General features: G+C 42.4%; 2 protein-coding genes across 2 annotated transcripts; both read left to right on the top strand.

The window, feature by feature from the left end:
* Positions 1–1,192: 1,192 nt before the first annotated feature.
* On the top strand, positions 1,193–2,122 carry LOC103726740 (olfactory receptor 1L6-like). Its single transcript, XM_008824365.1, has one exon. The coding sequence runs from the start codon at positions 1,193–1,195 to the stop codon at positions 2,120–2,122; it is 930 nt and encodes a 309-aa protein (XP_008822587.1).
* Positions 2,123–12,455: 10,333 nt separating this feature from the next.
* Positions 12,456–13,484, top strand: LOC103728215 (olfactory receptor 1N1-like). The gene has a single exon (XM_017795978.2). It carries the CDS (start codon positions 12,519–12,521, stop codon positions 13,482–13,484), a length of 966 nt encoding a protein of 321 aa, XP_017651467.1. The 5' UTR covers positions 12,456–12,518.
* Positions 13,485–13,684: the final 200 nt, after the last annotated feature.

A 13,684-nucleotide genomic window follows, 5' to 3' on the forward strand; every position in this document is an offset into this window, starting at 1 on the left:
AGTGTTAAGTAAAGGAAGTCCTACAAGAAACGGTTCTTCATCTTCCCACCCACCCTGGGTAGCTCATTACACATGCCGATTGACAAGTCAAACTTCCAAGTCAGGGCTGGAGAGATGGCTCAGTGGTTAAGAGCACTGGCTATTCTTGTAGAGGACCCAGGTTTGGTTCTCATCACCCACATGAAGGATAGCAACCATCAGTAACCCCAGTTCCAGGGGATCTGACACCCTCAGGTCCTCCATGGGCATCACATGCGTGGGTGCACTTGCATACACACACATAAAATAAAAATAAATCCAAAAAAATGTTTTTAACTTCCAGGTCAAGTCACTCCTAGCCTGAACTTTTGGCCCATAGTTTAAACTTCCAAACAATTTATAAATTTTTTTTCAAGATGGGTTTGATCCAGGGATACAATGACTACAATGCTTATGTGATTTCTATAGAGAAAGCTTAGGAGACCCCACTTTTCCTTACAGAGGAAGAGAAGAGAAAAATCCTGGCCAGAAGCTTTAGGTGGAAACTGATGTTGCTCAGAGAAGGAAGAAATGAAACAAAAAAGAGCAAAAAAAAGTGTTGTAGATACACATTTTGAAATTGAACAAAATGCCTATTTCTGAACACCCTATAGTTTTTAGAATTTCTCCTCAAAATAGCCTAAGAATGTGGTTATCATAGATTTTGTCTTTTGGACAAGGAACAAGACCTGGTGTGCTTATTCAATTCTATAAAAATAGCTGCAAAATTGGAAGTATTTCAGCATCAATTTAAAGGACAACAGCAAAGTACTTCAATACCAAGCCTATGAAGTCATATCATAGAAATAACCGCAGCTGGGGATGGAAAGATGACTCAGCGGTTAAGAGCACTGACTGCTCCTGCAGAGGGCCCAAGTTTGGTTCCCAGCACCCATATGGCAGACAATAACTATCTGAAATTCCAGTTCCAGAGGATCCAACGCCCTTTTCTGACCTCCTTGAATATTGCACGACACAGGCGCACTTACATACAAGCAGGCAATACACTCATACACATAAAAAATAAAAATTACGTAGCAATTAACATGATTGGCCCCCTTATGCAGTGCATAAGCTAGAATACGTCATGAGATATCCCTGCAGTTAGACTGAAGACTCCAACCTAAAACACACGTCTAACATTCCTTTTATAATTTTTGCTTGTAGGACAGCAATGCTGAGGGGAAACCAGAGCCACATTACTGAATTCCTCCTTCTGGGACTGACACGTGACCCCAAACAGTGGGTATGGCTTTTTGCCAGCTTCCTTGCCATGTACCTGGTCAATGTAGTTGGCAACTCAGTCATCATTGCAGCTATCCGGGGAGATGCCCACCTGCATACCCCCATGTACTTCTTCCTTTCTAATCTGTCCCTGGTAGACATCTGCTTTACCACTGTCATTGTGCCACAGATGTTACTGAACTTGCTGACACAGAAAAAGACAATCCTCTTTGCCCAGTGTCTCACTCAAATGTACTTCTTTGTAGCCTTTGGTATCACAGACAGTTTCCTCCTGGCTGCCATGGCTGTTGACCGCTATGTTGCCATCTGCAACCCACTGCATTACACCACAACCATGAGCCCCAGGCGCTGTCACCTGCTTGTGATAGCATCCTGGGTGGTGTCCCATCTCCACTCACTCACCCACACAGTTCTCATGGGCCACCTCTCCTTCTGTGGGCTTAATATCATTCACCACTTCTTTTGTGATGTCCAGCCACTACTGACACTGTCCTGCTCTGATACATCTATCAATGAGCTTTTGGCCTTCACAGAGGGCTCTTTTGTGATCATGAGCCCTTTTATCTTTATTATTGTCTCTTATGTCTATATCGCTCATACTGTTCTGAAGGTCCCTTCAGGGAGAGGCAGACACAAGGTCTTCTCTACCTGTGGGTCCCACCTCACGGTTGTGGCACTCTTCTATGGAACCATAATATCTGTGTACATTCGCCCCTCATCTACCTACTCAGTGACAAAGGACCGAGTGGTCACCATTATCTACACAGTAGTTACCCCCATGCTGAACCCTTTCATCTATAGCCTTAGGAACAGGGACATGAAACAGGCCTTGAAAAAGCTGGTTAGAAGAACAGAGTAGAATACATGTATTTCATGACCTCTAGGAAATCAATCACCAGTTCAACAATGAATTGCCATGTTTGTGCCATGTCTGTTCTTAGAGAGTGATGGAATATTAGAGTATTGCAGAGGCAACAAGATAGGCTCATTCCAGACATACATGGGGTTATTGTGAAAGACAACTTAGAGTCTAGGGTCCCTCATCAGTCTTTGTAGCGGTACAAGATTCTTTTCCTACCTGAGCCCTCCTTCTTTCCTTATTTTCTTCCACAAGCCTCAAATTGAGTCTGAAGAATTTCTTCCTGCCCAATAAATCTCTTACATATTGTGGTGGTTCGTTTTTGTGTATAAATGTGGCTGTGGTAAGGGATGACCAGATAGCTGGTAAAACACTATTTCTGAGTGTATTTCTAAGATTACTTATAGAAAAATTTATCTGAGTCTGTAGAGTAAATAAAGAACTTGGCCCTCATCTGTGTGTGTACCATCTGATCCACTGAGGTTCTACAGAGCAGAACAGCAGAGAAAAGATCAATGCAGCCTTTTCTTAAGCAAAGACATCCATCTTCTGCCCTTGGACATAATACTCTCAATTCTCAAATCTTTCATACTCAGACTGGGACTCACATCACTAACTCCTTTTGTTCTCTGGCCTTTAGGGTTAGACTACAATACTGGCTCTTCTAGGTCTCAAAGTTGTGAAGGACCCGACTGACAGCAGGAAGGCCATTTTAGAAAAAGAACTGTTCTGTAACCATGATTGTGTGAGGCAAACTCTCATAATCTCCCTAATCGCTCTCTCTCTCTCTCTCTCTCTCTCTCTCTCTGTCTTTCTGTCTCTCTGTCGCTCTCTCTCTTTCTCTCACACACATGCACACACGCATGTGTGCACATCAAAATGTTACAGAAAAAAATCAGATACCAACAGCCAGAGTCAGGTGAGGAGAGGGAGTTTAATAATTTTCTTCTGGGGGGACTGACACATGGACCATTCATAAAGGAGTCAGCCCTTTGTTCAAATTTTGGGGGCACTTATATGTGAGGAATGCAAACAAAAGGTAAATAACACATAGGTGGCAATTTACATGCAACATGTGGCCACAAAAGTTAAAGGAATGTGGCAGCTTTGGGAAACAAAGACTTCTACCCTGGGTAACCACAGGGGACAGGGGAAGATTCCTATTCACCTCCCCCATTTCTATTTCTTACACTGGGGCTTTCTCTGCTTCAAAGTTCTTAATTACCATCACACTGCAAGAGCTCTTAGCAACTATCTGATGTGTTTTTTTATTTCCATTATATTGTCCCATCTTAACATCTGCTTCTCAGAAGAACTCAATAAACCAATCACTGACATAGTGAGCAATTCTACTCCTTGGTGTACAATGTACAGCAACTTTAACAGGAGCATCAGGAGACGGTGGAGGATGTTTATAACATAAGCAAATCATGAGGAAAATATGTTCGTTCTGACTTCTTCTGGTTTTTCTCTCTCACTTATTAAAAATAACACCAGCCTCATATAAGAGTAATAGTAAATAAAATGCCAGTTTCCTGGCCATTTCTAGTGAAATAATAAATCTCGCACTACCACTGAAGTAGCAGTAGCAGACACAAAAGGAAAATTATACTTATTGTGGGTATTTTCTCTTTAGAAGACAGTGGTCTCAAAATGTATCTCCAGCTCACATTCAAGACTTGAAAGAAGAAATACACAAGGGAGAAGCCAACACACAACTATTCAACTGGCATTTAGGTATTTTTATGAGATCAGGAGCTCAAATTGAGATAGTGACTTTGAAAATAATGGAAAAAAATCTGACAACAAACTCAAATGATCATCAACAGCAAAGTGGATGCATAGGAATGTAAGCACACAAGCCTAGCTGCAATCCTGCAATCCAAAAATCACTAGAAGACATTTCATTAAGTTTCAAACCCAACAAGGATTGATATACAGTTACTCATTCCACTTGATTTGAACATTCACTTGCCAAAACATTAATGTGTTTTGTGGCAGGGCACCACCACAGAAACTATTGGTGGTACATAATGGATTATATATATAAAATATTCTTTTATAAAATGAGAAACATTATGACTTTGAAACTTTTTAAAAAATATTTTATTGATTCTTGGAGAATTTCACACAATGTATTTTGATCATATTCAGACACCCTCCCCCATCTCCATCTCCACCTTACCACCCCTGACTTCATGTCCTCTATTATTATTTTTCTTTTTTTAAGGCCTATTGAGTCTAATTTGTGTTCCCCAAATCTATTGGATGTGGATCCTCCCTTGGAGTCTGGTCATCCTACCAGGCATCACACCTTAAAGAAAACTGACTCCTCCTCTCCCAGCAGTTACCGATTGCTAATAGATCCCAAGCTAGGGTTAAGGTTTCTTGCCCACATCCCATATTCATGCTGCATTTTTGTCTGGCTTGGGCTTACACAGGTCTTACACAGGTCTTGGCCTTACACGGGTCTTCTGCATATTGTCACAAGTACTGTGGGCTCATATGTGTAACTGCCCTATTGTGTCCAAAAAACAGGACTTCCTTGTGTTCATTTACCACCTTTGGCTTGTACAGTCTTTCCTCCATAATGTTTCCTTAGCTTTGAGAGGAGAGGGTTGATAAAGGTGACCATTCAGGACTGGGCACTTTGCAGTCTCTTATTCTCTGCACATTGACCACCTGTGGATCTCTGTGTTAATCGTCATCTGTTGTAAGAAACTTTTCTAGTAAGAGTTGAGAGATGCACTAATCTATGGGTATAACAATAATCATTAGGCGTTAGTTTAATACTACATCTATCTAGCAGAAAAAAAGTGGTAGGTTCTCCTCTTTGGCCTGTGACCTGTCTAGCCACAGGTTCTTGGCCCTAATAACAGTGCCAGGTATGGGCTCCATCTTGTGAAACAGACCTTAAATCCAATCAGAAAGTGGTTGGTTAGTCCCATAACATTCATGCTACTTTTGCACCAGCGGGCATATCTTGCCAGGTCAAGAGCTGGCAGGTTCACAACTGGCCAATGTTGGTGATCCTTTTTTTCTTCCATTAGCATGCATTCTTCCAGCACTACAAAAGCTAGCCAGTAGAAACGAAGCTTTGAGGTCAGTAGCAGATTGAGTTCTCCTCGTTTGTTCTACAACTCATGAATGTAGCGTCTCTTCGGCAATATTTTTTCTACCAAATTCTGACATTTTTAATGCCCTAATAATGATAGTAAGAAGGACAGTGTGAAATTACTACACTGTCCTTCTGAAAGAAGATGAGCCTACTCATGAAAAGGACAAATATAGACAAATATAAGTAGTGCATGATTTACACATATATGACAAAAGATAAAAATGTAAGAAAATTTGTTCCTACAAGCTTTGTGTATGTTTATGTATTATAAATTTAATAAAATTTTAAAATATATTTTATATATTATTTAAGAATTTCATACATGTATACAATGTGTTTTGATCATATCTATTTCCTCCCTTCTAACTCCTCCTAGACCTCCCCATAACTTCTCCAAACTTCATCAACTCTTATTTTTTGAGACTAGGTCTCACTATGTAGCCCTGGCTGGCCTGGAGCTCAATACGTAAACCAAGCAAGCCTCAAGCTTAAAGATATCCACCTGCCTCTGTCTTACTCTTTTTTGTAATCACTTAAGTCCAGTTGGTGCTGCAGGTATGTTCATGGATGTAGGGCCATCTACTGGAACACAGGCAACCCACCCAGGGCAATATCCCCCACAAAAAAGGAATGCCCCCTCCCCCAATGTCCATTAATTGCCAATATCTACTTAGTTAGGGATGAGGCTTCATGGGCCCCTCCCCTATCCATATTGGAATTTTAACTAGCTGAGTAATTTTCTTTAATTAGAATAATCTGTGGATATAGCAATTTAAGTCATTAGGAGTCAATTTAATACTATATTTTGCAGATTAATAGTTTTTGGCTCTCCTTTATAGCCTATGACCTTCTAGCCTTAGGTTCCTAGGCCTGATCTCATGTCAGAAATGGGCCCCATCTTATGAAGCAGATCTTAAATCCAATTAGGAAGTGGCTGGTTGCTCCCATAATATTTGTGCCACTAGTGCACCGGTGGGCATATATTGTCAGTTGTTTTTGTAGCTCTCAGGATTCACAGCTAGGTAAATTTGATGATACACAGCACCTTCCAGCACTATGAAAGCTATCCAATATAGATGAGTCTTTGAAGTCACCAGAGAAGCTTCCTAATGCAGCAGATAGTAATTAACACAGAAACCCACAACTAGCCAACATGCAGAGAATAAAAGGCTTCAGAGGGTTAACCCTGAATATGACACCAACAGAAAACTCTGCATCCTAAGGTTCAGAGATCATTGTGGAAGAGGAGGCAGAAATATTGTAAGAGCCAGAGATGGTGGGTCACCAAAAAGAAACAGTTCTCCAGACAGCTGAGCAATTACTCATATGAACTCAGCAATAGTGACAGCATGCACAAATCCCATGTAAGCTCAAGCCAGTCAAAATCCCAGCACAGACGTGAGGAAGTAGAAAACCCCAACCCTACCTGAAGAAGTATTACCACCAATACTCTTTGTAACCACTTGAGTCCAGTTGATGCTGTGGGCTGTCCATGAATGTAGGGCCATCCACTGGAACACGGGCAACCCACCCAGGGCAGCATACCTTGGAAGAAGGGAGTCAGTGCTGTTTAAAGTGAGGCTCTTGGAAGGTTGACCAGGCTCCAGTGGGTGAACCCACACCAAAGGGCATTTAGGGACACAAATTTGACTCTATAGGTTAATAAGTGGAGTGTAGATGGGGAGAGGATCTAAACAGGATCAAAATACATTATATAGCTGGGCATGATGACATACACCTTTAATCCCAGCCCTTGGGAGGCAGAGGCAGGCAGATCTCTGAGATCAATGCCAGGCTGGTCTATATAGTAAGCTCTGTGTGGGCTGAAACTAGGGAGACCCTGTCAAAAATACACATACACACACAGAGAGAGAGAGAGAGAGAGAGAGAGAGAGAGGGAGGGAGGGAGAGATTATATGAAATTAGCAAATATTTTATTAAAATTTTAGAATAATCTTGCATAGAGAAGACTTTATTACCCTACAGATTTTTTTTTTAAGTTTACTGATTCAAGAATTTCGTACAATGTATTCTAATTGTATTCAGGTCCCCTCCCCCATCTCCATCCTCACCTTACCCTTCTCCCCGGATTTCATATCCTCCTTTACAAAAATGAAAAACCCCATCTGCCTTATATAACATATCTGAACTGGGTGCCAGAGAAATCATATCTTTTTAGAATGTCAGTGATCTATAATTCTTACACATGGATTTGCCTGAGGAGGGGCCCACTCTTTTTCCTTTGTACACGGTTTTAGGTCAGAATACACCCAGATTTCTTGGGATGGAATTTTCACACTTGTTCTCTGTTTCTCTTATACACTTAGGATTGTCAAGTACAGAGTTCTCTCTTCCTCAGTGATCTGAAATGCTTGAATTTCTTCATCAAAGTCAGTTGTTTACAGCCTGAGCACTTTCAGGTTACACTTTGGCTGTTTCTGGGCCTCACTCAGCACACTCACCCCACTGTGGTACAAGACGATCTCCAACAGGTTGATTCCCCATAGGGTTTTACTGTAGGTAGAAGCAGAAGATGGCTTCTCACAGCAGCAGCATTTAGCTCACAGGCCTCCAAACCAAGAGTCTCTGAGTGGTCGTTGGGAAGTTTCACAGCTTCACATGACAGCTTTACACCAGTGTCCTCCAACTTTTTTGCTGAAGTCTGTAAACTACTCAGGTTGCTATTGCTGTTAAGAACCATAGCCTGGTCTTGACAGCCACTGGATGATGATGCTGGCCAGGCCAATCATGGATGCTGTATTAGATATTTTTCTGTTGTTGTGATAAGACACCATGACCAAGGGCACTTGCAGAAGGAAGAGTGTACTGATTTATGATTCTAGAGGGTTAAAGCTCATTATGATGGAGGCGGCACTCAGCAGGAGATTGCTGGAGCAGAAAGCCCAGTGATCACATGATAAAGAAGGCACAAGAAGCAAAGAACAATTAGAAATCTGGCAATGCTTAAGAACTCTCAAAGCTCACCCCTAGTGATGTGCTTCCTCCAGCATAGCCACACCTTCATGAAAGTTCCATGACCCTCTGTTTGGACAGCACCATGAACTGGGGACGAAGTGTGCAAATACTTGGAGCCTATAGGGGACATTCCCCCATTCCCGGTTGCACCCACCGCCTGGTCCTCTGACCCTAGCTTAGCAGCCAGGGGGGCCTGGTGAGCACCCCCCTCTATGGGCAGCGGTTTCGTGGCTCCATCCTGGCATGGGTGATCAGGCCAGTGCATCTCTGCCCCACCACCAGAATGCTATCATCTCAAGATTCTTAATAAAATGAAGAGGCCCAGAGTCAAGTTTTTAAGTCTCTGAGCCAAGAGCAGCCAGCACCACCACCAATTCTCTGGTGCCTGCAGCCATGTCGTCATCGTCTTGGCTCCCCAATTATTTTCTTTCTTACTTTCCAAGTCCTGAGTTCAGGATTTTTAGATCAATATAGAACCATCTAAGGTCAGGAAAACATTCATCCTGTATGATATGGTTCCTGACATGGTCCAACACAGGCGTTCAATCTCTTGGGAATGACCAGAGGCCAGCTGCCTGAGGTGAACTCCATTCCACTGCCATCTTCCACCCCAACAGATTTTACGAGTCATATCTGTACCTTGCGGAGCCACGGAGAACAAGAACTTTCGTATATGACAGAGCTGTAGGCCTTTGAAAATGGTGATTCTGCTGCCCACCCCAGTCTGATCCATCCATTAATTATTTTCTTTTCTGGAAACTGACAAGTATTCCTCTTGAGGACCAGAATTCAATTTTGTTATGGACTCCATGACAGGTAAGGCTAGAGAAAGGTACTCACAGAAGTGCAACAGAGGAAGAAGTCCTAAGTTTCTTGGACCTGGTAACTCTGAAATAAAGGTGTTCTTGATCCTGCTGGTAATCAGGACTCCAGGGTCAGAGAGATAGCTCGAACGTTGGACATATGCTCCATTTTGCCTCTAACTAGCAGATCTGGGACTGGGTCCCTGAAGACACTGCATGTAAAAAGCCCACAGGTCTTCCACCACTATTTCTGAGGACAGATTAGTTCAACCCTGCGTGTTTATACTATTAGAAAAGGAACACTGAGATTTTCATCAATAGGAAAAGCAGACCAAGTAGCAGGAGATGCAGACTCTACACCCAGTGATGGAGACAGGTTCTGAGGATGGTAAAAATTTCCAGGTAAGAGAGGGTTCAAGATGGGAGATATCTGTGTGTGTGCCTCTCTCTCTGTCTCTCTCATACATATATGGTTATATGTAATCTTCCCAATCTCCCCTTTCCCTCTCTTTCCCCTCTGTCTCTGTTTCTCTCTTTCCTTCTCTCTCTCTCTCTCTCTCTCTCTCTCTCTCTCTCTGAGCTTCTTCTCCCCTATTCTTTTCTTGTTTCTACCCTTTCCTCACTTTTAGCCAAATACAACCTGGCTCTCCTGATCATCTTGCAGAAGGCCTTAGTTTAACATTCATGAACACCCTGAGAATCTGAAGCTGATACAGCTCAGGCATATCCAAGCTCCTGGAAAATCCAAGATGTTACAACTCTGTATCAATACTAAGAATGACCAGGACCTCTGAATTGTGCATAGATACTTCATTCCCAGCACACTTGATCATGCATAGTTTTCATAATAATTCTATGCCACTATATAAGTACAGTAATAATCTCCACAGTTTCTTTCCTCTCTCTTCTCTCTTCCCCTTCTCCCTCTTTATTTCCCTCCTTCATTCCATCCCTGAGATTCATTTGAGGCACATTAATTTAGGTTCATTCTACAGCTGGGGCATTGACATGTTAAACGATTTAACCAATGGAGAACAATTGAAACAAACCTGAGTCTGTACAGACAAAAGTACATGCCTTGTCATGTACTGCCAGGTCAAAGCTGTCACTACCCAAGTCATGATAATGATTTTGATGACAGTGGCAGTTATTATACTACTGCACTTTACAGTTACCAAAGTCCAACTTCACAGCAATGAAAAGTGGCAGGATAACTAGTCATTTCAGTTTGCCTAGGTACAGAGGAATTCCCCAGAAGTGAGACTTCCATTTTAACAGCAGGGAAGTCTTCAGCAAACATAGAGGACACCTGAGAAACCATTTTTCATTTTCTTAATTCCACCAAAAGAAATTTAGCTAAAGCTAATGTTTGATAAGCCCATCATTCTTCTCATTCTGAAAATCCTTGTCAAGTTGACTCATCACAACTCTGTGAGACAGGCATTGTAACTATCTCCCATACAGACACAGAAGGGATGGAGAGGTGGCTCAGTGGTTAAGGACAATGGCTGCTCTTGCAGAGGACCTGGGTTCAATTCCCAGCACCAACATCATGACTAAAAACCATCTGTAACTCCAGTTCCAGCGGAATTCAATGCCCTCTCCTGACTTCTGCAGGCATTGCACACACAGGGTGAACTTACATACATGCAGGCAATACACTCATATGCATAAAATAAAAATAATAAATGGAACGCTTTGCAAATGGTTGCAAAAAGTGAATTTACCAAGCCTTTGCAGCATGTTCAACACTACAATCTGTAGGCTGGTGGCCAAATAAATGTATGTCAGCCAAGTAGACTACCTTGCCTCTCTTTCTCATTCTCTCTCTCTCTCTCTCTCCCTCCCTCCTTCCCTTTTTCCTTCCCTCCTTCCAAGAACAAGACAATAGCACAGGCTGGTAATGCCTGTTCACCATCCAAGTGAGTTGGATGTTCTCATTTTGAATTTTATGTCCTATGTCCTGGGGAAAAAAACTTCCATTGATTTTGGTATTTTGATGCCTTCAACAGTACATGGTAGGTCTGTAGGCATACCTTAGAAATGAATAAAATTAAGCTCTCATGAAGTAAGTAATTTACATAAAATATAAAATATAGCTGAGGTTTAGAGGGAGACATGCCGTCTAGTACATTTCAAGTCATCAAGAACCCACAATTCCATTTTAGTGGTGACTATTAACCACAATTTATTAAAAGCATACTCTGCAATAGCATTTCGGATACATGATTTCATTGATCAATTATACATCATTTGAGGATGATAGAACTAAAGATCAGAGAATGTAGGAGAATGTTCACACTGCAAAACATTACACAGAAAAAAAGTATTTCCTCTTAGCCTGTAAGACACCAAACCCAACACCCCTGCTGAGTGTTGATTCAACATTGATAATAATACTATTGATGATGAAAGTGGGAACTTTCACTTGCAAAACATTCGTAATTTTATAAAGTTATTTTATCCACATTAGATCATCTAATGATTCTTCAAAAGAAAAAAGTGTAGATACTCTCATTATACCAAAAATATCTGAGACCTAGCTATTATGTCCCAAAATACACACACACAAACACACACACACACACACACACACACACACACACACGTTGAATGTCTGGAGGCTGGAGATGGCTCAATTATTAAGAGCACTGGCTTCTCTTGCAGAGGACCCAGGTTCAGTTCCAAGCACCCATATGGTGGCTAACAAGCATCCATAAGTCAAGTTTCAAGAGATCTGATGCCTTCTGATGTCCATGGGCATTGCACACACATGGTGCACTTACATACATGCAGGCAAAACACTCACACATCAAAAATATTTTTAAAAGAAATTCATGATTACTAAATTTTTTTTTTGGTCTTTTTGAGACAGGGTCCCCCTGTAGCCCCAGCTGTCCTGGAACTCACTATGTAGACCAGGCTGGCCTTATACTCACAGAGATCAACCTGCCTCTGCCTCCCGAGTGCTGGAATTAAAGGCATGTGCCACCACGCCCAGCCTAAATGATTTTTTAGTCAATGCTTACCACTAAGATATTTCATTCAAATTTTGCAAGCTTATGAACTTGACAGCTTTGCTATTTGAAAAAGAAGGAACAAGAATACAAAGACTTAACAAACTTCTTCCCAGCCAAACATTAACTCAAGATCATCTAGGAAGTCAACAAAACAACTTGTGAGAGAGCTAGAATACAAAATTCACTCCCAACCACATCTTCCTTTATCATTGTCCAGAGTCCTCACCACCACCCATGTTTATGTACCTGCCACATGGGACACCAGTGCATCTGTGTGATCTTTGAGAAAATCAGAGCAAACAGATGAAAAACTTGAGAGAAAGCTATACATTTGGAAGCCATGTGCACGCAAGAATATCTCCTGCTTAATATTCCACTTTAATGGAAATGAGAAACCAAGGCATCATCCTGACTTCCTGTTCCTGGGCTTCTCTGAACACCCACAGCAAAAGCCTCTCCTGTTCGGGATCTTCCTGAGCATGTACCTGGTCACTCTGCTGGGGAATCTGCTCATCATCCTGGCCATTGGCTCTGACCACCACCTCCACACACCCATGTACTTCTTCCTGGCCAACCTGTCCTTCATTGACACCTGCTTCACCTGCACCATTGTCCCCAAGGTGCTGACCAACATCCACACACAGAATCACACCATCTCACACACAGGGTGCCTTCTGCAGATGTACTTCTTCATGGCATTGGCCCTGCTGGATGACTTCCTGCTGGCTGTGATGGCCTATGATCGCTATGTGGCCATCTGCCTTCCTCTACACTACGCCACAATCATGGGTCCCCAACGATGCCTGCTGCTGGTAGCCACATCCTGGCTCTGCTCCAACCTCCTGGCCATTTCGCTCACTCTGCCAACAGCTCAATTTTCCTTCTGTGCTTCCCATTCCATCCCATACTTCTGTGATGTGCCTCTACTCCTCAAGCTCACATGTTCAGACACCCATAACTTTCAAGTCCTAATGTTAACTAAAGCCGTAGTTTCAGGCATGATCTCTCTCACCTGCATCCTGGTCTCTTATGGCCACATCATGTACACCATCTTCAGGATCTCCTCTGCTGGGGGGAAGCACAAAGTCTTCTCCACCTGTGGCTCTCACCTGGCAGTCGTCACTCTTTTCTATGGGACACTCTTTCTAGTGTATTTCCACCCATCGTCTTCCTACTCAGCAACTTCTGGAGTGGCTGTCTCTGTGATATACACTATGGTCACCCCCATGCTAAATCCTTTCATCTACAGCCTGAGGAACAGGGACATGAAGGGAGCTTTGTGGAGACTCTTTGACTTGGGAAAATGCTATGCTCACTACAGGGTGCTTCCTCAGACCAGAGCCCGGGATTTTGAAACGCTTTCTAGATTTTATTTATCAGTTACAAATTTTGAAGAACTCAAAAATAAGATGAATGTCCAGTTGACAAGCAGATTTACAGACTGAGGGTGATTGACTTGGCAACTGTATCCTCGGGAGAGGGAGTGGACAGCAGTGCCTTCAGGGTGACCAGATTAGTAGGTTCAGATGCCCAGATAGATTCAGAACAGAGTGTTGGCTCCATTAACAGTAACATCAGACAGTGCTTCAGTTCTGGAAGGAAGCTCAGAGCAGCTTAGTCTATGACTAGGACTTGGTCTCTCAGA

The sequence above is a fragment of the Nannospalax galili genome, unplaced genomic scaffold (genome assembly GCF_000622305.1).
Source record: "Nannospalax galili isolate Female #2095 unplaced genomic scaffold, S.galili_v1.0 scaffold290, whole genome shotgun sequence".
In the NCBI taxonomy this organism is placed as follows: Eukaryota; Metazoa; Chordata; class Mammalia; order Rodentia; family Spalacidae; genus Nannospalax; species Nannospalax galili.